The sequence below is a fragment of the Oxyura jamaicensis genome, chromosome 3 (genome assembly GCF_011077185.1).
Source record: "Oxyura jamaicensis isolate SHBP4307 breed ruddy duck chromosome 3, BPBGC_Ojam_1.0, whole genome shotgun sequence".
NCBI lineage: Eukaryota > Metazoa > Chordata > Aves > Anseriformes > Anatidae > Oxyura > Oxyura jamaicensis.
The window spans coordinates 87,953,545-87,977,792 of record NC_048895.1 but is presented as its reverse complement, the minus strand read 5'-3'; the positions used below and the strand labels follow the sequence as shown (position 1 = coordinate 87,977,792).

Sequence of the window (24,248 nt, the reverse complement as noted above, 5' to 3'; positions counted from 1 at the left end):
ACTAACAAAGGTTGACTAAGACTGGGCACGTTGCCCTCCTTAACGCCTGCCTTCCCTCTCCAGTCACTCCATCAAAAATCGTACAGTTCCTGTCAGGCCTTACCCTGCCTCACTTGGCCACGTTCAGATGTCCCTGTCCTCGCGTTGGACTTGAGGTTGTGCTTGCTACCTGTTTGGTCATTCTCCTTCAGCAGGGGCTGGAAGCAGACCAAATACACTCTTTGTCTCCTTCTTGGCAGTGCTTTTTCCTCTCTCCAGCCAAGTACCCGAGCAGAGCTGCAGTACGTAGGTATCAGTAAGTTTAAAGGTGATATTGTGCTGATGGTATCGTGATACTTCTCTGGTAATATTTGATTCCTTCACTACAAAGATAGAAGCTATTGTGGGCAGGATTTGGCATATTCTATATAAATCCTATATTCATGTTTACCCCAGGACATGTATATTTAAGGAAGCTGTGTAAAATTGAGTAGCGTTTTCCTTTTAAGGAGCAGGTAGGCATTGTCCCCAGCTTGTGTTTTAAAAAGTTTGTTTTCTGTTTGTTTCCAGTAACTAAGGTGCTGACAAGCTTTGACTTCTTCATCCTCATAAACATGAGCGAAGTTCAGGCTATGGTAGAATTCTCCGTGGAGCTCCACAAGTTCTTCAATGTGGATTTGTTTCAAAGAGGGTAAGTAGTGTGTTCTTTAAAACTTCACTGTGATGTGTGGCTGATGTTAGAAAGACCTTAATGGGTAGTGTCATGCAGCGTTGCTTCATGTGTTATTGACTGTTTTTACAGTGATTTGAAAGTTGTTAATTGCTTATTGGAAAGGTATATGCTTGCTAGAATCGAAATGCTTGAGTAATTTGGCTTAAAACTTAAGTTGTAACAAGTATTTATTGTCTGATTGGAAAGGAAGGAAGCTCTGTAGAGTTTGAGGATAGGTTATACTCTTACTGGGCTCTTACCCTTTCATATTTTAATTGCTGTGATCCCTTTTGCTTGAAATATGCCAGGCGTCTTTTGAATCTTTTAAAAACATTTCTGCCCCAGTTAACTTATTAATTTATTGATTTGGCAGCAGAGAACTTCACTAGCTTCTGTCGTCATGCTGTGCTGTGCCTCTGCAGTAGCAGAAGGCTCTGTCCTGCATAGGTCTCTTGACTTCCACTTAACCCACGGGGTCTCAGGAGAAGACCCTTTCACATTCCTTTAATTTGCTGTTACCCGGTTGTTTCCAGATTACTAAGGTCCTGCTTTCCTATGGCTACGTAGGAAGTAATCCTTTGTAGCTTTTTTTTGAGTTATTAAAGCTTATTGGTCATCTAGCATTGTGGTACAGTGCCACTCTGTAGATCTTCTTACAGACCACAATAAAAATGCATCAGTGTTTTAGTTATTATGATGTTAGTTTTAGACAAGTCTGTTTGAGGCTGTGCCAGTGCTTACAGACAAGGAACAGTATATATCAGGGTTGATTTGTGATAGCCCTTTCCAAAATATTGTAGAGGAACTCTACTTAGAAACATTTTAGTAATAATGAAATATATTCTTGTTTTTAACCGGGTGATAATGCAAACAATTTTTGTTCAGGGGTGGTGGGAATGTGTGTCTTTGTTTTGTTTTTCCTTGCTGCAATATAAATATCCTTGTATTAAATCTCCGAGGTGGATATTTTGGGGAAGAGTGATGTGAAACAGAATTGGGAAGGAGATCAGGAGAAAGTGGCATAAGATGATGTCGTAAAACACATCTTGGCTAGCTAGGCTCTAACTTTGCTGTGTTACTGTTAGTAACTCTAGAGCTTATTAAAGCCAGCCTTTCTCTAACTTTGACTTGAAGTTGGTACTGAGAAGTGTTGGCTTGTTAGGGTCACTACCGTTTGCAGTCAAGCTATGTGCAGCTAACTAGCTGTGCCCATCTTTTAGGGGAAATTGTAATTTTGCTCTTCATTGGAGGAAGAGGATTAAGGAAGGCTTAAGAGGTCTGGGAAAACACTGAGAATGTTCTAATTACTTTGACAAAAAGTACACTTGCTTGAGTGTCCTTCCTTTCTCTCTCTGAAATCAGTGTGGAATGAGAGGATAGAATATGGAAAAACATTAATAAAGAAGAACCTGAAAAAAATGAAGTCTTTATAAGTCTTCACCCTCTGATTCAAATGATTCCTCAGAAGGGTAGTTTGGAAGCAAAGCACAGTGTTATAATTACCAGTGTTCAACTTGGCTTGTTGCTTTTTAGCTTACTCTTTAAAATGCAGTAAACTCACACAGCAAGCTGAGGGAGGTGAAATGCTGATGTAATGAGAAAAATGACTAGCAGATACTGCCTCTCTGGTTTCAAGCTGCACCTTTAACTCTGGGCACGTTCCCTTAGAAAGCAATGTCAAGAAGGAGAAGAAGCTGCCAGAATAAGTCAAAAGACTGAGTAATGTGAATTCTGTAATTTCTGTCAATTTGGGCAAGTTCTAGCCTTTGTATTTAGTGGAGATAGGAGCGTAATACTTACATGATAATGCCAAAGGAGCTCTTAGAAGATGGATTAAATCAGCAGGAAAAAAAAATCTCAATTTCATTGTTGGCTTTGTGTTTTTGAGCTACGGCTGCATTTAGCCTGGTTTCTCTCACCAGAAGTCAGGTATAGAACAGAGCATTTGTGCGTTCAAGCCTACACGGCTTAGCTTGACTGTCTCATGGTGTTAGAAGCACAATGGACTTCTGAACTGTGTAAAATAAAATTGCAGCCATTTCAAGTAATCACATCAAGCAGATCAAGCTCCTTCTTAAAACTTACCGCATTTTTATCTGAACTATTCAGTTGAAGACTGAGATCGGATTCTCACTCTTGTAATTATTGGAGATGTCATAATGTCCAGCCTCAATTTCCTTCTGATCAATGGCTAGTTGTTTATTTTTTCCCATCAGTTTTGTCCTATGCTTTGAATGACTTTTTTCAGTCTGAATGTTCCCTCTGATGTATTTTTAGATGTCAGTCATTTGTCTCTCCCATTAAGTATAAACTGAATCAGGTTAGTCATCTGAATTTGTGACAAGCTGCTCCCCCCCCCCCCCCCACGTTTCTGTGGGGTCCACATATCCCAATATTCAATCTAGAACAGCGTTATCTCTTCCTGCTTTCATAAGAAATCTGCCATCTATCACATCTAACTGTAGCATGTTTTCTTGGGTCTGTCTGTGTAGTGACATTGTTTCAAGAAGCATTTAAAACTATATTTATGTAACAATTAATTTGGTACATTCAGAATAAATTGCTAGAAGCAATGTTGAGGTCCCTGTATCTATGTGGTTCCAGGATTGCTTCAGACTAGGTTTAGTCTGGTCCTCTGGGCCAGATGTTTTCATCATGAGTGTGTTTTGAAGTTGTTTGTACCAGTGGTTGGTTCAGACCTTTCTGTCCCCTGGGCTGAAGCTTATTTTATGGTATGCAGATGTCACAAACTGGTGGTTTAACTTTCTCTAGGAGAGATCAAGTTCACATATACAGAAAACTCTCAGTGAACTCAAACCAGCATGTAGCAAGTGGGGTCTTTTTTGGGCCTTAATGGCTTTTCCTGAAAATTACACTGCAGCTGTAAGTAGCAGAGGAATGTAATGTAGTTAAAGAACACTTAAGTTCTTATCTAATGTAGCTATCTCATTATGTAATATTTTCTAATAGCTCTGCACTACTTGCTTAAAAACAAACTTGCTCCAGGTTGCTCTGCTGGCTTATTTTAACTGTTGCTACATTTAGATAAGGCTTCACATGGTTTTCCTTTTTAAACCAGCGTGATGTGATCATGGGAGTTTTGCCCAGTCAGTGGTTGATACATGAGTATTGTGTGACAAAATGAATAAAAGAAGATCTATCTGAGATGGCAGGGCTTCAAGCTCTTCTGTTGTCTTACTTCATCAAGGCTCCGTCCGGTTAGAGCTGGGCCCTGTAGTGCTGACCTTTTATAAATACAAAGGGAACTATAATGCAATTTGAGGGAGATATGGACTGGAGAAATGGAGAATGGATGTAAAACTGGCTGGGTGACTGGGCTCCAAGTGTTGTGCTCAAGCGGGGCAAAGTCCAGCTTGTAATTAATGACTAGTGGCATCCCTCACAGATGGATACAGCATCAGTTCTGTTTGGTGTTTTGATTAACAGCCTGGATGATGAGACATCGTGCCTTCTCAGCAAGTTTTTGAATGGTTAAACTTTGCAGGAAATGCTTAGACACAGTGGAAAACAGCTCTTTTTGAAGGACCTACACAAACTGGAGAAAAGGTCTGACATTGTGTTAAAGGCAGAGTGATAGAAATGAGGCCCAGCAACCCCATACAGCAGTGCAGGGTGGGGGCTAACAGGCTGCAAGGTAGCTTTGCAGAGAAGTACCCAGGGGCCCTGGTGGACAGTGAAGTGAACGTGAGGTGAATGGGAGACCTCACTAATTTGTGTGGCTGGAGAAGACAGATTCAGACTGTTCTTGCAGTTTTCTAGTGATAGGATGATAGGCAAGAGGCTGAAGCTGCTGTACGAGGTGTTCAGATTATGCATGAGGAATGCTTTTTCACCAACTGGACCAGGTTGCATGGAAAGCATGTGGAATCTTCAAATGAAAGTCTGACTGGACAGGTGCCAGAACAGCAGGGTCTGATGGGACCTGCTTTGTGCAGGTGTTTGGGCTGGATAACTTCCAGGCTTTGCTTCCAATTTAAATTATTCTGTGCTTCAAGTGGTTCTTTTCAGCCTTTGTTCAAAAAATAATAATTAAAAAAAAAGGAAAATGCAGTGTCTCCCAGCTAAGTGTTTTTTTAATACTCTTATGATTTTGTGTATTGAGGGATCTAGTTTTGTTTTGAAGATTATTTCTCAAACTTTGTGACTGCACCTAAGACATATCAGTGATATTCACTGTCTTCGTGCTTTTTATATTTAAAAATAAATACATAACCTACTGGAATAATCCACAGACCATTGCCCAGCACAGCATGAATTACTCTGTTTTGCTAAGAGACGCCTGTGGAGGTTTATAACTTTGAAAGTATGATGCTTTATTCATGCTGGCTTAGGTCAGCGTGCTGAGTTTTGTCACTGGATGGCAGTCATATTTACTGTGATTTAAGGTCCCCTCATGATGTGATATTTGAGAGCGACAGCCACTCACAGTATGACACATTAACATGTCTGGTGCCCATTTCCCGCCAAAGTTGTCCTAACTGGAGATTGGTTTTGCCCTGAATGGAAGATGTGGCAGCCTTAGGAAGAAGTGTGGATTATGGGCTCACTTCTGTTGTTACCACCAAACTGAGGGGTCAGTCTTGTGATTTATCCTGTTTGTATCAGACTACCTACTTGAATCCGGCTTTTATTTCAATCATGTGAATTCTTTGGGAATGAAGGTATGTAAGATAACATCTTTCCTACCTTGTCCTGTAGTAGAAACTGGCAAATTCCCTTTATGACTTCCATGAATTGTCCTTTGGTCTTGGCATGCGTTATGTTCACCCACTTTCAAGGCTATCATTTTGACCCTGTCAGTCTCCTGACTCCTTTCCTCAGAGCATCAAGCACACTTTGGGAAAGTGAGGTCTCCGTCCTTCCTGTGTTATGCTGCCTGACCCCTGTCAGCAGCTTGATTCTGGTGTCAGGCTCTATTTCTCAGGTAGTTTTGAAAACACAATATTCATTTTTTCATACTAATTTTCCTCTTTGAAAAATCTACAAAGGAGATGCTCAATACATTTAGACTGTGGCAAAAAAATTGTCTCATACACTTGAGAATGATTAGGCATACAGGGTAGCTTTTTTGAGAGAAGTCATTTTTTTCTGTTTGGCCAGTGTCTTTGGGCAAATGCTGTTTCCTGAAATCATTTTTGTAGCACTTATAATTACTGTTTGTGTCATTGTGCCATTTTTATTTCCGTTCACATGTTGTCTCTTTTTCTCTAAGTCCTTTAAAGTAAGGACTCTGTATTTGCACAGCAGACAACTAGTTAACACATAGGCATATTACAGAAAGGCCTATTCTGCCTGCTTTTAATAATCCTTAATAATCACTTTTTCAGTTCTGGATTGTCAAACCTCATTTGCTAGAAGAACTTATCTGATATTTTCTACTTTAGCATAGCACTGGCATTGCTATGAGATCTGCACTGAAAGCAGATTTAGTCTACGTTTTCTCTACCTGATTGCATTCTTAAAATCCCAATGATAAATTCTTATTTTGGCACTATTTTTTTTTTAATTTTGTCAGCAATAGCTGTGCGCACATCTACCAGAAGTGGATTTAGGAGATTTTCAATAGCAATGTCTCTGCTTTGTCTTGTTTTTCCAAGTAGAAGTTTCATTGTGGAGTGCAACATCACTTTTTGGATGCATATCACATCTGAAATTAGGTTATTGGGATGATTTCAGTAGCATTAATTTGCTTGTGAACCTGAGCCTCATTGAAAGGCAAAGGAATTTAAGCTTCAGAGACTATTGGAAAATTAGTGTTACGGTATTCTTCTGTGCTGTAGGTATATGTTGTCTCCCTGTGCAGATGTATGATCTCCCTAGCTGATGTATCTCAGCAGCATTGACATTTTATGCTTCCATGTGTCTGGTTGTGTAAAAGAAAACACACTGAATCAGAGTAGGAATCTTAATGAATCTTACTATGATTACAGGGTAATTTAATGAGAAATCAGGCAACATATGAAAGTTCTTTTTTTTTTTTCCTGGATCCAGTCAGTGAGTTGTCTACATTAATTTTATAATTTGTTAACAGTAAATTAAAATTTGAAGAGTGGGACAACTCGACTTTCTTCTGGCTACATCAGGAGATGAACAGTTTCTGTTCCTAAATAAAGGAGTTTTGTGGTTTGTGCCATTAGCATACATCAAATAACAGACGCGTAGGGTACATGGCACATTCAGGCTGACCTGTTTGGTTTTCTTTGGAATTCTTAAACCTCAGTCAAACTTTTGCTTTCGAACTACATTTGTGTATGACACAGCTTTCTGGAAGTAAGTGTTCTGAATCCCCTTCTGTCATGTAGCACATCTTCTGAAGTATTGTGCTCTGATCTTTCCTTAATGTAATGCGATCTTTTCAAAGGGAGAAGAAAGCTGTCAAATGTGTCTAACAGTTGCAAGATAAGCGCTGTTCTTCAGCTTATGATTGTACAGCAATATGAATAGCAGTAATACTGATTGAAGATTTGGAGCACTGGGCTGTAAAAACGGGAATATTCTGTCTGGGGAAAAAAAAGTGCAGATACTTTTCTTTTTCTGGTTCGGTGGTAGATGCACACACACAGGTCCTTCTTGCTCTGAGGCAAGAGTGGGTAAAACTGGGTAAAATGTCATATTGGGTAAAAAGTCATATTTTATATTGGTAATGCTTCAGAAGTTAAACATTAGTATGATCAAATATCGCATTAGCCCTTCTGATGAAGGATAGATGCCTGAGAGGCCAATGACATGGTGTGGTCCCAAAGAGGAGCAATGCTTTGAAGTACCACATCATGGTCCTTTAGAATCATGCCTTTTAAGAATAAAAAGCCCTACATTTGTTGGGAGTAGAAATTGGAAAAGTAAATGTAAATTGAGCACTGCTCCCTTTGAGTTAGCGGAAAAAAATAAAGCTTTTGAAGTACGCTCAACCAGTTGGTAATTGCAGTTGTACTGGAGGGATGTTTTACAAAATCTTTTTTTTTCTTCCTCCAACCTTCCCCCAGCTAATATTTGTTCAAAAATACATCTCAGGCTTTGTCAAATGTTCATGGGTATTTATTGCATATTTGAGACTTCTCAGATACTGGGCACAAATCTCAAGTCACCTGAGTTTTGTTCAGACTTTAGCTCTTAGACCTATGTTGTCCTTCTGGAAGGAAACTAAACATCATAACATTTGAAGTTCGTTATTTTGAATGAGTCAGACATACCCTCCAGACATTGAGTTCATCAAAATTCACTTTTTAAGAAATAAAGTACTCACATATGTGCTTATGCCATCTTAATGTCCTGCTAGAGCCTGACAACAGTGCGGTAGGTATAGCTATTTTGTGTGACAATAAGGTTAAATGTAATTGTGACACAGCTTATGTCATATGTCCTCCTTTGAGGACTGTGCTTGGAGATCTACATGTAATTCCTTCTTCCTATGATCAAAGAAAGATGTGCCTTGTGTTTGTAAGACCAGGTGCCATTTCACATTGTGGTGTAAAGATCAAGTATCAGCATGGCACAGGGCTGTCCTGCTGTGAAGACTGCCAGCAGAAACATGATCGGTGAGCTCTGTTTAGTGAGGGAGTAAATGACAATGAAGACAGTACTGAATATAAAATGATTTTCTCCAGATATAACCCTTTTTATTTTAACCTTCAGAACAATATAATTAGCTTCTGTGTGTTGTATGAAGGTAGAATGAGAGTAGGTGTTCACTGAGGTGTTGGTTGAAGACATCAGAATAATGGTTTTCTGAGTGTGTGATTTCTCTTTCTAAATCTGACTTTTACTGAGTTGAGTATTCTGCAGTGGCATGTGCCAGCAGTAGCAGCTTTAACGTTGCATTAAGTACATGCTTAGTCATTAAAATTGCTAATTTAGAGATTCTGTTTCACAAGTTCCACAGCATGCTTTTGTAGCATGTAGATTCTGCATCAGCTTACAGTTCAGACCAATCTCTATGTGATGGTAATGAAAACCAGAGAAAAATCTGACATTTATAAGTGTTCTGACCTATTTTTGTGCACTTGGCTATAGCAGAAAGATGATTATGTTAGTCCTTTAAGTTAGCGTGACATCCATTGCTGTCTGAAGGAGCAGAGTTCATTGAGTGTTCCACAGTGCTGACTGCCTTGTGGTACGACAGGAGTTCCTGGCACTGGGTCTTGTTGTGCCCCTTCTGCTGCACGTACATCTACTCATACATTTATGCAGATCTGTATCTGCAGTCACAGGCAGCAGTTTACTGGATGATGTGAGAAATACAACTTCATCTGAATATGGAACCAAGCCCTGTCACACCGCCAGACTAGCTGCTTCTGCTTCCGTCAGGTGCTTTACTCGAGACTCTCCTTGCTTCACATCTCTCCTTAAAATCTTCTTCTTTTACTCCTTAAACCTCCTGGTACTTTTGCTAATTACTGTATGCCATACAAAGTAACTTTTCATACTCTCAGATTTTTAACCATTTTTCATGCTCCCGTACTTGTTCCCCTTTACCAGGTCTGACTTGTCTTGCAGGTAAGAAACTCAAGACGCTTCCACAGGGTTAGAGGCACTCCAGACTAAGGCCACTAAGATGGCTTATGTACATATTTGAGCTCTTCAACACATTCATATTTATCCACATAACTTTGTTTTTCCAGAAAGTTTTAAAATTGCTTTTAAAAATGTTTCTTGTTTCTCAAAAGGGGTGGGGAATATCATACACACGGGGGTCAGGACCTCTGTTGCTACTCACCGTGTATTTTCCTTGTGTTTTTTTAGTTCCTGACTATTGGAGGTGATCAGTCTTGGTCGTTTGTTTCAGCTGTACCAGTTTCTTTGATGTGGATGGTTGTGTAATTGCCTGAGCACTGGTGGTGGTGGAGGGGGAGAACTGTTAGCACCTTGAGCTCGAATCTGTTGTGAAAGTGTTCTCATCTATGGATCTGTAGGTGGCTTCAGCCAGTACAACGGCATGTGTCTGCCAAAGGTGTGAGATGCAGTCATCTCCTGTTGTGTTTGCTTTTGCAGTTGTGCAGTTCTGTGGTCAGTCAGATGGGCTTGCTTTTGGCAGCACTGCAGACAGGGAGGGGATTAAATGGGCCAGGGCATTAGGCTGAGGGTGTAGGTGTTGCTGGTAAGGAGATGTGTTGGATGGCAGCTGCCTGAAAAGCACAGGATATGGTTCTGCTTTTGCCAGTTTGTCTCCCTGGCTCACCTTCCACAAGCTCGGTGCTAGTCGGTGCCAGTGCAGGAGCAGAAGGTAAAACGGAGGAATGGGATCCCTCCTTGTGTCATCAGCCAGCCTCTGAGTCGATTAACTGTACCGCCGGACCTCATTCAGAGAGAGGTGTCTGTAGTTTTGCCTCTGCGTTGGGAAGACATCTCAAACAGGAGAGTCTGCATCAGCACGATCTCAGGCTGAGTGAGAGCAGCCCAGAGATGAGTACGTGTTGAAATAAACCCTCTGCTTGAACTGCTGCCTTCACCTCGGCTGGCATCCCTGCCTGCAGGGTACAGAGTGGTGGCAGACATCAGGTGCGTCAGTTCTGATTTCCCTGAGCTGTCGTTTGGGGATACGGAGCTTGGGTGGCAATGCCAGGTCGCAGGTTCTGCTTTCCTTGCTCCTGGCTGTTTCCTGCCCTCCCCGTTGTGCTGTCAGAGCTGCCCGGAGGAGCGCTGCAGGATCAGTCCGGTGGGCAGGGTTGTCTGCAGGTAGTGTGCTGGTGTAACTGGGAACGGGGTGATACACTGCAGCACAGGGACAGGAGCGAGTGTCTGGGAGGACAGGGCAGAGGGAAAGGGGAAAACAGAGCTCTAATCCTCTTTTTCCCCCCCCTCCAAATCCTTGTATTTTAAAAGTCTAGGCTCATTTTCAAGACATTGTTCTAGGTCTTTCCTTACCACAAACAGGGCTGGGATTTCCTGGATGCCAACTTGCATAAAGGGACAAAGAGAAGGACTCAGACATCTGTAGTGGGCTGAGAGTCCCAAGCCCTGGTATTTTTTGTGGGAAAGGTCCCTAATTATGCCTAGAGTGCCAGGACCCTTTCCAGCGGCCAGCTCTGAAAGGAGGAAGGCAAGTTCGCCAACAGAGAGAGCAGCAGAGACCCCCAGCTCCCTGAGGAGAACCTGGATACTTCTTCAGAGGGTTTTGCAGATCCCAGCTTCCAGGGAGCAGTGGCAGAAGGTCAGCATTAAGCCAGCCCTCAAAAAGGGAGCACAAGCACAAAGATACCCATACCCTTAGAAAGATTGAGGCCCCTCGGTGTATGTGTATGGTAAATCACAGGATTACCTTGATCATCTCTGCACTTCAATCTTATTAGCACTCGTTAGTGCTTCTTCTATGCATGGTCCCTTTTCCCCATCATAGTGTTCTGTCCTCGTCTTTCACCTTACAGTCTTTTTTCACGCCTTCCCTTCAGCAGTCTTTGTTTTCTACCTTCCCTCAAATACAGCCCTATATACAACTTAATTTGTATCAAATTATTTTGGATACCTTCTGAACTTTCCTGCAATGTTCGTTTTAATTTTCTCAAAAATAGAAGCTTGGGCAAGGTAGATTTTAAGAAAATGCTGCGCGCTTTTTTTTTTTTTGGCTTTTTTGTTTGTTTGATTTTTTTTTAGACTTGTTGATTCAGGAATATGGCAAGAGAAAAAGGAGTTTGGCTCCTTCATCTGTTTGTGCCCATGTAATTTGTTTAAATAAACTGGTATCTGAAGGTTAACTCTGGTGAGTCTGGATTTTTAACTTTGTTCTTGTAAAGGTACAGGAGAGACTGAAGATGTTTTAGCTGTAGGAGGTGGCTCCAACTTGGCAAAAATGAAAAACACAAAAAAGTCCATTCAAGAAAAGCAAGTTGTTTCCTTTACATGGACGGGTAAGAAGTGGTGTGTTTAGGAATATCCTGAATTCGTGTCTTGAATGCTCACCTTACTTGTTTGACATTCATGAAGGCTTTGGATCATCTGAATAAGAATTTAGAAAAACAGATCTCGAATTCTGCTGCAGACCTTTGAAAACGTGGCTCTAGCATATTCCGTTCTGGTAATATTCCCTGAGATGACATCTTAAGAGCTATGCTAATAATGAGTGCATAGATATAGTACGCTGAGTAGATCTTCTTCTTTCAATCTTTTTAGAGTTGAAATTCCTGAGGAAAAATAACTTACAGGAATTGGCAGTGCAGTTTAACATTACTTCTGAGTCTGGAGGCACACCGGTGGCCTGACCTAAGCCTGGGCTGTCACTGAATGGGGTGGTCCCACTTCTCTCATTCTCCCCTGGCCACATGTTCCTGCCTGCTCTGATAGCCCCCATTGTATGCTTTTCTCCCCTTTCCAAGTGGGCGTGTGTTGATTTCATTTACCATGCCATTGCTGGAATGTGAGAACTTGTTTGAGGAGGGGCAAAAACATGGAAAAAGGGTGAGTGCAGAATTGCTCCTGTCTTAGGCTGGCTTAAATCTATCATGAAACCACACCTTGCTTGAAGGCAAAAGATGGACGCTTCAGACACTGAAAGGCTATTTTTCTTCCTTAATGTCCAAATAATAGCTAAGAGTAGTTATATTTGAAACTATAGTGATATAAACTTAAAAAAAAAAAAAAGAACTTGAGGATGTGACTTCCTTGAATGATGTAGCTTTCTACAGGGGAGATGAAGATGTTAATAAGGGTTAAAAGAGTAATACCTTTATTTAATGCATCGTGCATACGGCATGATGGACAGTTAATGTGCATTTTAGGGCACAGGTTTTTGTGAGAATTTTCTTTGTGGTACCTGAATTTCAGTTTCTGGTTAAATGTATGATATATTTGCTATTAAAACAGAGATGGCATTTCATGAAAGTAAGTCACAAAGTGAATTGTGAAGCTTGTGTATTTGATTACTGGCAGATCAGAGGAACAGAATTGCACAGCTGCAAAGCTTGAAAAAAAGATTTGAAAGACCATTGGCAGTAAGTACCAGAAAATGAGTTGTCAGACTTGTCTTCTGGTCTCCCATCTGTTGTGTTTGCTAAACCTTGATTTCAAAATTAACATGTTATGATGCGTCTGGATAAGAACCACTGCCTGTTTGCAAGAGGTGGAGCTTTGGAAAAACTGTGGCCATACTTGCCAGGAAAACTCTGCATCCCATACCTTTGTCCCCAGAAAGCTTTCAAGCCAGCCAGTGGATACACACTTGTAATATGTCATTTGCAATGCTAGTATCCTGAATCAAGAAATCAACTGAAAAAAAATTAAAGCTAAATAAATACAGTTAGGAAGTTCTCTTATTAGGGAGTGTAGGAAATTGTTAGCACTGAGGATGAGCTTCGTGGAGCTGTTAGAATTTAAAGAGGCAAGCTAGCGTGATTTCTTTTTTTGTTCCCTTCAGTAATAACAGGAAATAAAAGGGGAACTAAAATTATAAACACAGACTGATACAAGTTAAGAGTCACTTGATAAAATGAGAGCTATTACTATGCATTTATGTGGCTCTTTAAAAATAATTAAAAAAAAAAATCAAGATTTATTTAAGAGTATTCCCCTTTCAAGTTTTTAAATAAACATTGACAGCCACTGCAGGAATTCTGCCCGAGCTTGCTGCTGGTAAGAAAATGGAGAAAAGCTTTGTGTAGTAATAAGGCAAAATCCCTACTGCATTTGTTTTCCAGTCTCTCCTGTCTGATGTATATGATCTCGTTTCATAACAAGCTGCTGTGACTTATTTGAGGTATTCCAAATAAATGCTTCCAAATAAAGGCTTCCAAATAAATGTCATCAGACTTTGGGCTTAATAATTTTTTTGCTCAAGTATATCTTCAATTGTCAGAAGCAATGTGCTCCATAGACATGCAGTCTAGTTGAAAAAGTAAGTCACTTTTGAGCAAAGTTGCTTTCAAGTAAATGTGAACCTTTTGTCAGTCCTGTAAGTTTGCCCCTTTCCTTTGTTTCTTAAGAAAAATTGTCTTACCCGTCTGAGAAATACCTGGATTTTTCATAGATGGGGTTGATAAAAGTTTAAACAAAGTCTTTTGGGCACAACAATTTCTTGTTGTTCAAAGATCTGAAATGGAATTTGTTAAATGGCATAAACCCCACAGTTAGAGCAGAGTGTAATCTCGTGGTGCTATATATTGGAAGCACTCATACAAGGTGAGTGTAGGATAAGAAGTCTTGTTTGTGTTCTATACCTTTATCAAATGATACCCTATCTAGATGAACTCTGTAACTAGTTTTAACTTTAGCAGAATACCAAATAATTCTGAAGAATTTGTGGTAACATTTAAAATAGAGTTTTTGTGCTCCAAGGTCATTTAACATGCTTCAAACATCACAAGCAGGCTCAGATTGCCTTGAAAAATGTGTGGATGCTGGCATTCACCAGTACAGACTTGCGACTGGTCGTGTGAAATGCCAAACATCTTCATTGCTTTTAAGATGGATTTTTGTAAATTATTGAAAGAATTAGTAGTGTAGGATCTCTGTAGTAGCAATGGGCTCAGCCTGTAGGACAGAGATTTTGAACAGAAGTAAAAGATGTTCTTTTTGTCACTGTTGGATTCTTTTAATATGTGGCTGCCTCAAACCCTCACTGCACTGGGGGTTTCTGTTCTGCATTTGCCTGTGCAGCAAGTGAAGCTTGCTTGCCTGAGCTACTGCTCTGCCACAACTGTCTCTTCAATGTCACCTTGGATAACAGAGAAGGAGAGAAGTCTCAGTGGTGGTCTGCACCTGAGCACGTGGATTTCAGCAGGGCCGCGCGTTCAGTAGATCCCAGGAGCTCTCCTGGGAGTGTTACATCTGCAGGGTCACAGCTGTCACCTCGTTCTGAGGACTGATAGATGTAGGAGCTGCCCTGCAGGTGACCCGCTGTGCACGTGAGTACTGCAGTCCAAGATGTTCAGTGTTTGCTCTTGTTAATGTGACTGAAGGCATTTATGTGTGCACTGAGCACGCGGGGACTCAGGGACAAGGAAAGGTCAGAATCTGCTGTGTGCGTTTCTGCCTGTCCTCTTCTTGGCGAGAGGAACTGCATAAGTTTTACCTCAGTGATGAAGTGTATTATAAAGCTTTTTCAGGATGTACGCTTCCCTTGGAATGTGCTTTGGCTGGCAAAGTAAGTGTTTTTCAAGTAAATGCTCATGCGGCAATCTCTGTAAAAGCACATACACTTTCTTATGCATGAGATTTTTGTTTTAATAATGGTTGTTCTTTTTGACTGCATTTGCACACATTACTACCCGTGGTTCCATGTGGAAGCATTAAAAAGTCAAATAACCATTCCTTCTTATATTTCCTTTTCTGTTACTAGCAAGATAAATTCCAATTATTGTCGAACCCACTTCTTGCTCAGATTATAAATGATGTTTTTCAACACATATAATGGAAAAATATTACCCATCTAAATGATGATCCCAGTGAAAAAAGAAACCTGACAATGTTGCTGTGTCAGAAGGTAATTCTGGCTCATATCAGATCCTGAATCTTGGAGATTTTAATGCAGCTCATTTGAAAAAGATGTAATCCATCATACAGTATGGTCAATAAACGTCTCCTCTGTCCACTGGAGAGCAGTAAGTCTAACTGCCTCTTTCAGAAGACTTTTTTTCTACGAGGTCGGTGGTAAGGACACTAAGCTGCAGGTTTACTAACATGGCTATGGATTTGCATATGGTTATGTTCAGCACCAAATGAGACAGTGGACCTCATCAGCACATGCACACATCTAGCACACTACATAGACTTGGGTTGACAAACCTTCCTTGGATATTTGTAAGTCCTCCGTTAGTGACTTCAGCCTTGATTGTTTATGCTGTCTCGGTGAGCACCTCAAATATGTAGGTTAAGTCACGCATCACCTGTCACACATTATCTGTGATTATGAAGTACATGCAAAGGGTGTTTGTGAAACTGTTTCAAGACACTGCTTTTAAGCACTAAGAGATCTGGTGTTCATTCTTGACCTGCTGCTGTCTGTGAGCAGGGTAAGTAAGGGTAAATGCTGGAAATATTTAGAAAAGGAGAGGTTGGCACATTTTTAGAGGTAGTGTTGTATATTGTGTCTTTCTTCCTGTGCTCCAGCCCCAACCAACTTGATGGCTTTCTGCTGAACTTCCTCAAGCCGGGTGTCCTAAAGCTGGATACAGGATTCCAGATGTGGTCAAATGAGTGCTGAGTAAAGAGGGATAATCATTTTTGTCAACACCTGGCTGTGCTTCTGTTGATACAGCCCAGGATGGATTCTGTTGACTTTGTCCACTGACAGGCCCCGCTGGTGGCTTTTGTTCAACTTGATGTCTACCAAGACCCCCAGATCCCTCTCAGCACGGCTTCTCAAGGCAGGCAGCCCCTAGCCTGGGCCATTGTAGGGTGAGGTCTACTGTCGGGACTGAATCCATATTGTCTGTTGATAATGCTTTTTTTTTTTTTTTTTTTTTTTTTTTTTTTTAAGAGAATGTATGCTTACTCACTCTGCATATAAAATATTCCTTCTTGACAGTGTTTGGCAGAGGTACCTCTGTTCTGTGTTGGAGTAACAATTCCAAGTAGGATTAGGGAGCCTTCGTTCACATAGTAATGTTTCTGGATAATAAAGTTTCTGTTTCAGAAGGACTGTTGGCTTACCTAGCTTTAACAAGGCGCGTACCTGGATGGCCTGCCACCGTAGAGCCATGCTAACAGTAGTCAGGGTTTCCTTTGCTGAGGGGCGGATAGGCTGATGATGTTTGGGAAATGAGCAGAATGCATTTCCATAGCTAGTGAGTTACATTATCTATGGGAAGAACAAATAGGGGCCCACAAGGGAGTAAACCCTGTAGTGACCCCTGTCTCCAGTGAATGAATCCTCATTCTCCAGGTAAAGCAGTGTTGTTGTACTGGGTCTGGCTGGGATGTTAACTTTCCCTGCAGCAGCCCATACAGTGCTGCGCTCTGCACTTGTAGCTAGAACAGCAGTGGTATCACACCAGTGTTGTGTCTGCTGCTGAGCAGTGCTGGCACAGCATCAGGTCTCTCTCTGACCCTCCTAGGGGGTGGGCAAAAAAGTGAGAAAGAAACATCACCAGGGCAGCTGACCTAAACCAACCAAAGGGATATTCCATACCATATGATGTCACACTCAGCAATAAAAGGTGGAAAAAGGAAGAAGAGGGGAGGGGTGGACTCTCGTTGCGAAAAAGTCTGTCCTCCTCCCGAACACCGGCTACGTGCGTTGAGGCCCTGCTTCAAGGACGTGGTCAAGCATCACTCATTTGTGGGAAGTAGAGAGTAATTTCTTTCCTCTGCACTTCCACATAGCCTTTACTTGTTTTGTTTAGTTATTCCCTTTCCCCCTCCCTTTTCCCCTTTCCCTTTTTTTTTCCCTTTAGTTGAACTGTTTAATTAATAATAATATTTCCTTAATTATATATATATATATATATATATATTTCCCCCTCTTTAATTAAATCATCCTTATCTCAACCCGTGAGTTGTTCTTTCCTTTACTTCTTCCCCTCCTCATCTGAGGAGGGGGAGTGAGAGAGCGGTTGTGGTGTTCAACTGCCTAGCACGGTAAAACCACCACAGTTATCACGAATAAGTACCGTGCTTCAGCTGTGGAATCTAGGGGAAGTGAGATAATGTAGGAAGAAAATAAACTTTTGTAATTTTGAATGCAGTGATGTCTGTAAAGGTTTCAGAACTGCTTGCTCTTCCTCCAACAAGGTGAAGCTTTTAAAAAGCCTTGGATGAGAATTCCTCTTAGAGGAAGGAAGATCCTCCACAACAGAGCAAGTATCTACCTTATTCCTTCAGACTAAGAATTTCTGCCAAGTGTCCACGGTCTAAAAGGCCTTGGTACAGAGAATTTATTTTTACTATTGAATACTTTTGATGACATCCATCTGAGCTCTTCTGGGTGTTCTTACCCACTAAGATCAAAGTACCTCAAAGATGTGTTGCATATTTGATCACTCATGAGGAGAGCTGTTTTTGCAGCACTTTGTAAATAGCTTCATAAGGCTCAGGAAGGCTGTTTCGAGTCTCACTTTGCTCAGTCTCCCTTTGGAGACTTTCTTTCAAATCATTTGTATCAGCAAGCATCATGCAGCTGTAACCTGTTTGTTTGCTTTTTTGACAAAATGGTGCTGAAGACTTGCTCAAAATCATTTTGTTGTGTAGTGTCAGACCTTCACCCAGCTCTGGCTCTGCTTTTCTTCCCAGATCAGGTTTGGGCACTGCCCATGCTGCAGTGACTCACATTCAGATTCTGCTTCATGAGTTGCTGGTGTAGCCTGGACTTTTAAAATGCCAAAATCACCTTATATCATCAAAGATGATCAAAATTCATCTTGCTGAATTATCAGGTGGTGGGTCTTATAAACATCAATGCGTAATCTATAATGTAATCCAGCAGCTATTGCATATCATGTTGTTGCTTCTGGTCAGGGTTTTTAGCGCGTTTTTCATCACACTGTAAAAATGACTGTCCTTGGTGATATTTCTCTTGGTTTTATTCTCTGTTTAGTTAAATACTTGGTTCATCTCATGGAACAAAATGTAGCAAAGGGTCCTAACATCTGGATGCTGATGTTCTCATATATAGAATCATGGAATGGCCTGTGTTGGAAGGGACCTCAAAGATCATCTAGTTCAGATCATCTAGTAATATATTATGTTTTCCCCTTTTAATACAGTTAAAAGAGGGACTAAGGGAAAGTTATAACACATTTTTTGTTTGTTTGTTTCCAAATATAGTAAAAGAATCATTAATTCTTGTTCAAAAATACCCATCCAGAAAAAATGGAGGCTGGACAAATTCAGTGTTCTCAGCTTCTCCTAAGAGCATGTGTGCCAGCACTGACCATCCTCCGTGACAGCATCTGTAGCATCATTATTGTCTGGGATTTTCCACTATCCAGAATACCTTCGTTCTCCCATTACGTAAGATAATGGAGAGTTGATTGTATTCAGATCTTACTTGCAGAGTATTTTAAGGATATCTGGGATAATTGAATGTGACAAGTCCTTTGGTACTGAATTGTTTTCTGGACTCCCAAGCAGATGCAATTGAATAAATCGGGTTTATGGGTCATTGAACTCCATCAGAACCAGACACTGCTTCAGTTCCATATTCGGATGGGAAGTAGTTGGAAGTGGTTGGTTTGTGTTGGTGTTGTGTTTTTTGTTGTTGTTGTTGTTTTTTTTTTGTTTTTTTTTTTTGTTTTAATAGAAAAGGAAGGATTTTGACACACATTGAGTAGTTGAACCAAACAGAGATGGAAAGATGAGAACAGGGCTGGGGGAGAAGAGAGTAACCACGCTTGACGCATTTTTTGAAATCTCTTTTAGAAACTTGCTGTCGCATGAGGAATGTCTCATTAGCTTTAGAAAATGCTTCCTTATTTTATGCATTACAAATGCAGTTCCATTGTAAATTGAATACCCTGTTTCAGTATCACAGGATTTCATTTGCAGATAGATCCCTAATCTATATGGTATTTAAAGATGAGTGGCAGTGATTAATTTGGGTAAATACTGTGTAGGAGGCTGGGTTTTTCATTCAAATATCTTGATGCAGTTACGTAATTGTTTCAAAGACCTGGGCACAAGATTGGAAATTAAAATTTAAAAATTTGCCCTAAGATGAACTCCTACAGGATTTAAATTTTCAGATTAACAGGTAAATGTTTTATATTATAAACTGCTTAAAGTTTAAATCTGTGCTGAATATCAAAGCCACCTGTCTCAAACAAGCAAACAATACACCTTCATCTCCACATTAACCTCACATCAAAATCCATCGGGTTTACTGGGCAAAGGGTAGAATACTCTGCTTTTGGTGAACTGAAAGTAATAATAGGAAATGTAAGGGTGTCACAGTGGCCTTTGGTTTCACAAATTACATTCTAAGCACGAGCAATTCTATTGATTATTATTCTCTTTGAGGCCCGGTTTGTAAACAGTCATTTAGTAGCATCACCAGGAGAAATGGGTCTTACTGGTTTAACAGGGATATTGCCTTGCATGATACCTTGTTGCAGTCCTAATTCATTCATCTCTCCACATCTGAAAAAGTTTTTAAGCTATAGTTAAAGTCACGCTCTGTAGAGCTGCAGCCTGGCTCCAAAGATGAACTGAGAACGGTGCAGGTTTGGGCTATTTTAAAGGCTGATAAAGGGGTTCAGCTTGGGAGAAGGTTAGCGTGACATGAAGTAAAATCTGTGGCATGTTTCTGAACTACCGAGACACGATATTTAACCACACCAATTATTTTACATTCTTTTGTTAATACCTGAATCAACAAGCGGTCTGTATGTCTGCTAGCACATTCTAGTCATTTGGGTTGTGAGAAGATGCTGCTCATGGGGTGTCAAGCCATTGAGAAATGCTTACTGGGGATCCAGAAATGGCACTGCGAAACCAGAGCTGGTGAGAAGTATCTCCTTGCTGAGGTTATCGTGTATTGTGAGGACATGTGTCCTCGGTGTAGTGAAATGGGTAACTGACTGCATGATGGAAGCTGCATCTGACCCCCAGGAAAGGAGACATCAGAGTACTGGATTGCATCCTGCTGGGGTATTGATCAGAGGGCTCTCCTAATCGCCTCGATGCCTTACACGCTTGTAGAACAAGATAGTGAAAGCTTAATGTTAATATTATACTTTTTTTTATTAAGTGCAAAATTAATTCAGAGTTTACTGTTTGTGAATCACTTAGGATATGTATTTGGAATCTTTGACTTCAGGTTTCTAATGCAAAATATACCATTACTAGTTTGCTGTAGGTTGCTTTCTTCAATTTTTCAATGCTAGGGATGATTTTGCACTCCACTTTTATCTCTAGGCACATCACTGGTTAATTAAGTGTCTTCTGTTCCAAGGCATTCTTTGATTCATAGTTCTGACCAGGCTAAAGTTGACTTATTTATTTTATGGAAGGATTACATTAAGAATTAATTTGATTGATTGATTGTTAAGCTAGTAAATAGATAAATCATTTGCTAGCAAACTACTGGATCATCAGGTATAGCAGAGGTGCTGGTAATCAAAATCAGAACAAGAAATAAGCTGGGATAGCTTGGATAGTCCAGACCATGAAAACAAGAGATGAGATTGAGTGGAATACGGAAGGGAAATTGCATACAAAAGGCATTTGAGGCTGTGCTTCTGCCTCTGCTTGAGAATGTTCTTGCTCCCTCACGTCGGTGGTGTCAGTGTTCGTGCAGGTCAGATCAGCTCACGGAGCTGGCTGCACCTCACCCCTTAAAATAAAAAATTATCTGAAATAGGATGAGAAGGAGAGAACACACCATCTAAGTGTGTATTTATGGGTGCTTGTGTCGTGTGAGGAGTCCCATAACATCAGTATATGAGACAATTAGGGATTGTAGATCAAAAACAAGGTTGGAAACAATATGGAACTGGACAGGTAGGGGCAGAGACTCAGAAAACAAAGACTGAAGACATCTGTTTTTTGTTTTGTTTTGTTTTTCTCTTTTTTAAATTGTATTATTTATTCGATTTGAGTCTGTTTGCCTGCAGCTGCTGCCCTTGCTAGCACAAAGGCAATAGCACTATGTCTTCATACTCAAGTGCTGCCATATTTTGCTCAGTGTGACCCTGTGCTTGCACTGTGTGCTGGTGGTGACAGGCAATGTCGAGAGTGTCTGGCAAGCAGGGTATTTTGTGGGGTTCCTGGTGCTGTGTGCTAGGGTTTCAGAAATAGAGTTTCAGCAGCAGAGCTGGAACAGCCCTATAGATGTGGTACGTGCTAAATCATTACGAGATGGGTGTGTGTGTAGCTGACGATCCTGATTTTTCATTCATATCAATTCTCCAATGTAGTTTACCCTGTATCTACATAAAGACTTACATTTACACTGTGGACTGTGGAAAGTCTAGCCATGTATTCGGACTTCCTTCTTATATTCTTATCCGGCTGGTTGATGACACACAAGAACACAGTTTTAAGCTTTTAGTCTTCTGTGCTCTGTTCCCCTTTCGCACTCTGTTCCTGCCTTTGTCATTGTATGTAATTGCATATGGTAAATGAGATGTACTGTACAGCATGTGTTGCAAATCACTGTCTTTTCCTTCAGCTTTTACCAGATCCGTGCATCTATGAAAATTCCTCCAAGAATTCCACACAAGTTAGAAGCTAGTTTGTTACACGCACCTGGTAAGTGCAAAGCCTTTTAGTAAGTGAGGCCATTATCTTGACGTGTTAATTAAGGGAGCATCCTTTTTGTCTTACATTATTATAACTACTATAAAAGTGATTTAATTTTGTTATTGACACAATTGAAATGTAAATTATTTCATGATGACCTGCTCAAAAATTACTTTGTAGCAATGAGACTCAAATGTTGATTGCAGAATTTGTGTTAACTTTTTTTCCTCTGCTAATTCTTCTTGCTGGTAGTGAAATGTGCTGATTCCTTTGTTAATATCTTTTGTTTTTTCTACTGACATGCTCGGTCTTTCCATGTTTTGGACTAATGTTACAAAGGACAGTTCTTATTTAACTAGATATTCTCAAAGTAGTGGAGTATTTCAGCTACAAACAATTATATAGATTGCTATGTACTGCCTCCCCTTTTCCCTCCTCCAAGAAGACTCTGGAAGGATCCAGTCTTGTTGTTTTCAAACTTGCTGGCTTGCCATCCAGCAGCAAAATTGAAAATTGATTTAACTTCGTGCACAGAATTAGCTACACCCTCTTCCCTTTTTACCTTCCTTCTCCCCCACCTTTTCCCACCACTTCCCCCCCCATTTTTTTTCCCTGTACTTGACCTAGAAAGCAGAACTCCCTTTTGGTTTCTTTGTTGAGGCAAGTTGAACTGGAGAAACCTGTTAGCACTCTTCCAGTTCTGTGAAGCCCACACCTCACTGTGCTGTAGAAATTTGAAAAATGGAAATGAGTGAAGTTTTCAAGTGACAGATGAAATTCCTGGAACTGCCAGTTAAAAGAACCTGCTGCAGTCTGAGAAAATGGGATATAAAACTGGGATACTGAAACCTGAATTTTTGACACTGTTTTAAAAGTAACTCCGAGAAGAACCACAATTTAGACACTGAATTTTAGTCAAGCTTCCTGCATATTTATGTTTGCTTTGATTTATGTGTAAATAAAGAATTCTTGCAAACCATGGCTATTCCGTTTCAGTGTCAAAGTATAGGGTTGTCTGGGGAATTCAGCTATGCTAAACTGATCTTTCACCCTAATAAAACATAATTTTTAATAGCATCGCTTAATAATGTTTAATATTGCTAAAAGAATGTTTTATTTCCATTTCATGGTATATTTTAGAACAGTCTCCAGTTAATTTCAGAAAGCTGCAATCTTGTTAATAAATTCGGTGACGTGTTAGCTCTTTGGTCGCTCATTGCTAGGTGCAGCATTAAAGACTGCAATTTGACAGGAGTTAAGATCAGCAGTGCTGTCAAAACAAATGGGCCTGTGGTTCCCCCAGCTGCTACTCTTTACCTTCGTATTGCTCCATGCACTGTATTGACACAAGTGTCTGATTTGGCCTGGAAAGCCAATTGGGAAACTGAATTCCATTCAGATAAGCAACCATTTCACAAAAATACAAACCCTCCAAACCCTGAAACCAGGGTCCTTTTCAGATAAGTCTCTCAGTTTGGTCAATGAAGGAGTAGGTATCGCTGCCTTTTTTTTTTTTTTCCAGTTAAATGCATGTTAAGCTACAGTTTTGGGTATTTTTGGTGGTAAAGATGCCACTGCGGTGTTAGTTTTCTCTTGTGGATTTGGTTGTGCTTTATTTTGCCAAGGACCTCTGCCTTCCGTTCGTTTCAGCTGCTTGCTGAAAATAGCTGAACAGGGAGCTGTAGGTTTAGGTCTGTAGGTTTAGCTGTAAGTCTCTCCTTCTTGAGAAGGGTGGCTTGTGTTGGCCAGGTGTTTCTTCCTATACTTTCCTACCTTTGTTGTTCTGTTTTCCCAATGCTTACCTCTCTTCTAAATCCCATTCATTCCCTTTGACAGAGTCATGGTTCTCCCACTCTAGTCCAAGTCATCTCTCCTAGCTGTTTCTCGCTCTCCCCAGCCTGTCCACAAGTCACCAACAGTTTCCTTACCCTAGCTGTGTTTTCCCCTCACCTGCAGACTCTCTGATCTAATTCTTCCTTTTGTTTTCCCAGGTTAATTGTATGTGCGCATTTGTTCCCTTCTTCCTTTTATCCTTCCATCCTGTTTCTCCTTCCTTTGCTGCTTCTTCCATCTCTTGCCCAGGCCTTCCCACCTTTTCATGAGGTCCTGTGCTTACTTAAATCCATGTTTCTTCCGTTTCTATTTCCCGTGTCCTACAGTAGTTCCCTTGAGTTACTGCAGACCCAGGCCAAGTGTCATTACAGTGGTGATACGACAAGCCGTTTGCCTTTGGCCCGGACTTGAGAATGTCTCCTGGCATTCTCGTGACTTGAAGGGAGATGGAGGAATCCTCTAGGAAGTTAAAAGAAAAACTTAGGTACTTGTAGTCTGTATGAGGTTATTTCTTATTTGAGGTTCTTCTATATTCCTTCTTCTGTAAGGCAGTTTAGAAAGGAGACGACCACGTTCAAAGGTTCACAGCACAATAATTAAT

The 24,248-nt window shown here is 40.6% G+C and overlaps 1 protein-coding gene across 4 annotated transcripts in view; it reads left to right on the top strand.

The window, feature by feature from the left end:
- Positions 1–24,248, top strand: part of FAM135A (family with sequence similarity 135 member A) — an 82,565-nt gene that overhangs the window by 15,717 nt on the left and 42,600 nt on the right. For all 4 annotated transcript variants that reach the window (XM_035321057.1, XM_035321059.1, XM_035321056.1 and 1 more), the window contains 2 exons: positions 550–670; positions 21,744–21,823. In XM_035321057.1, coding sequence (XP_035176948.1) covers positions 594–670; positions 21,744–21,823 — 157 coding nt within the window. In that variant the 5' untranslated portion in view covers positions 550–593. The remainder of the gene's footprint in view (positions 1–549; positions 671–21,743; positions 21,824–24,248) is intronic.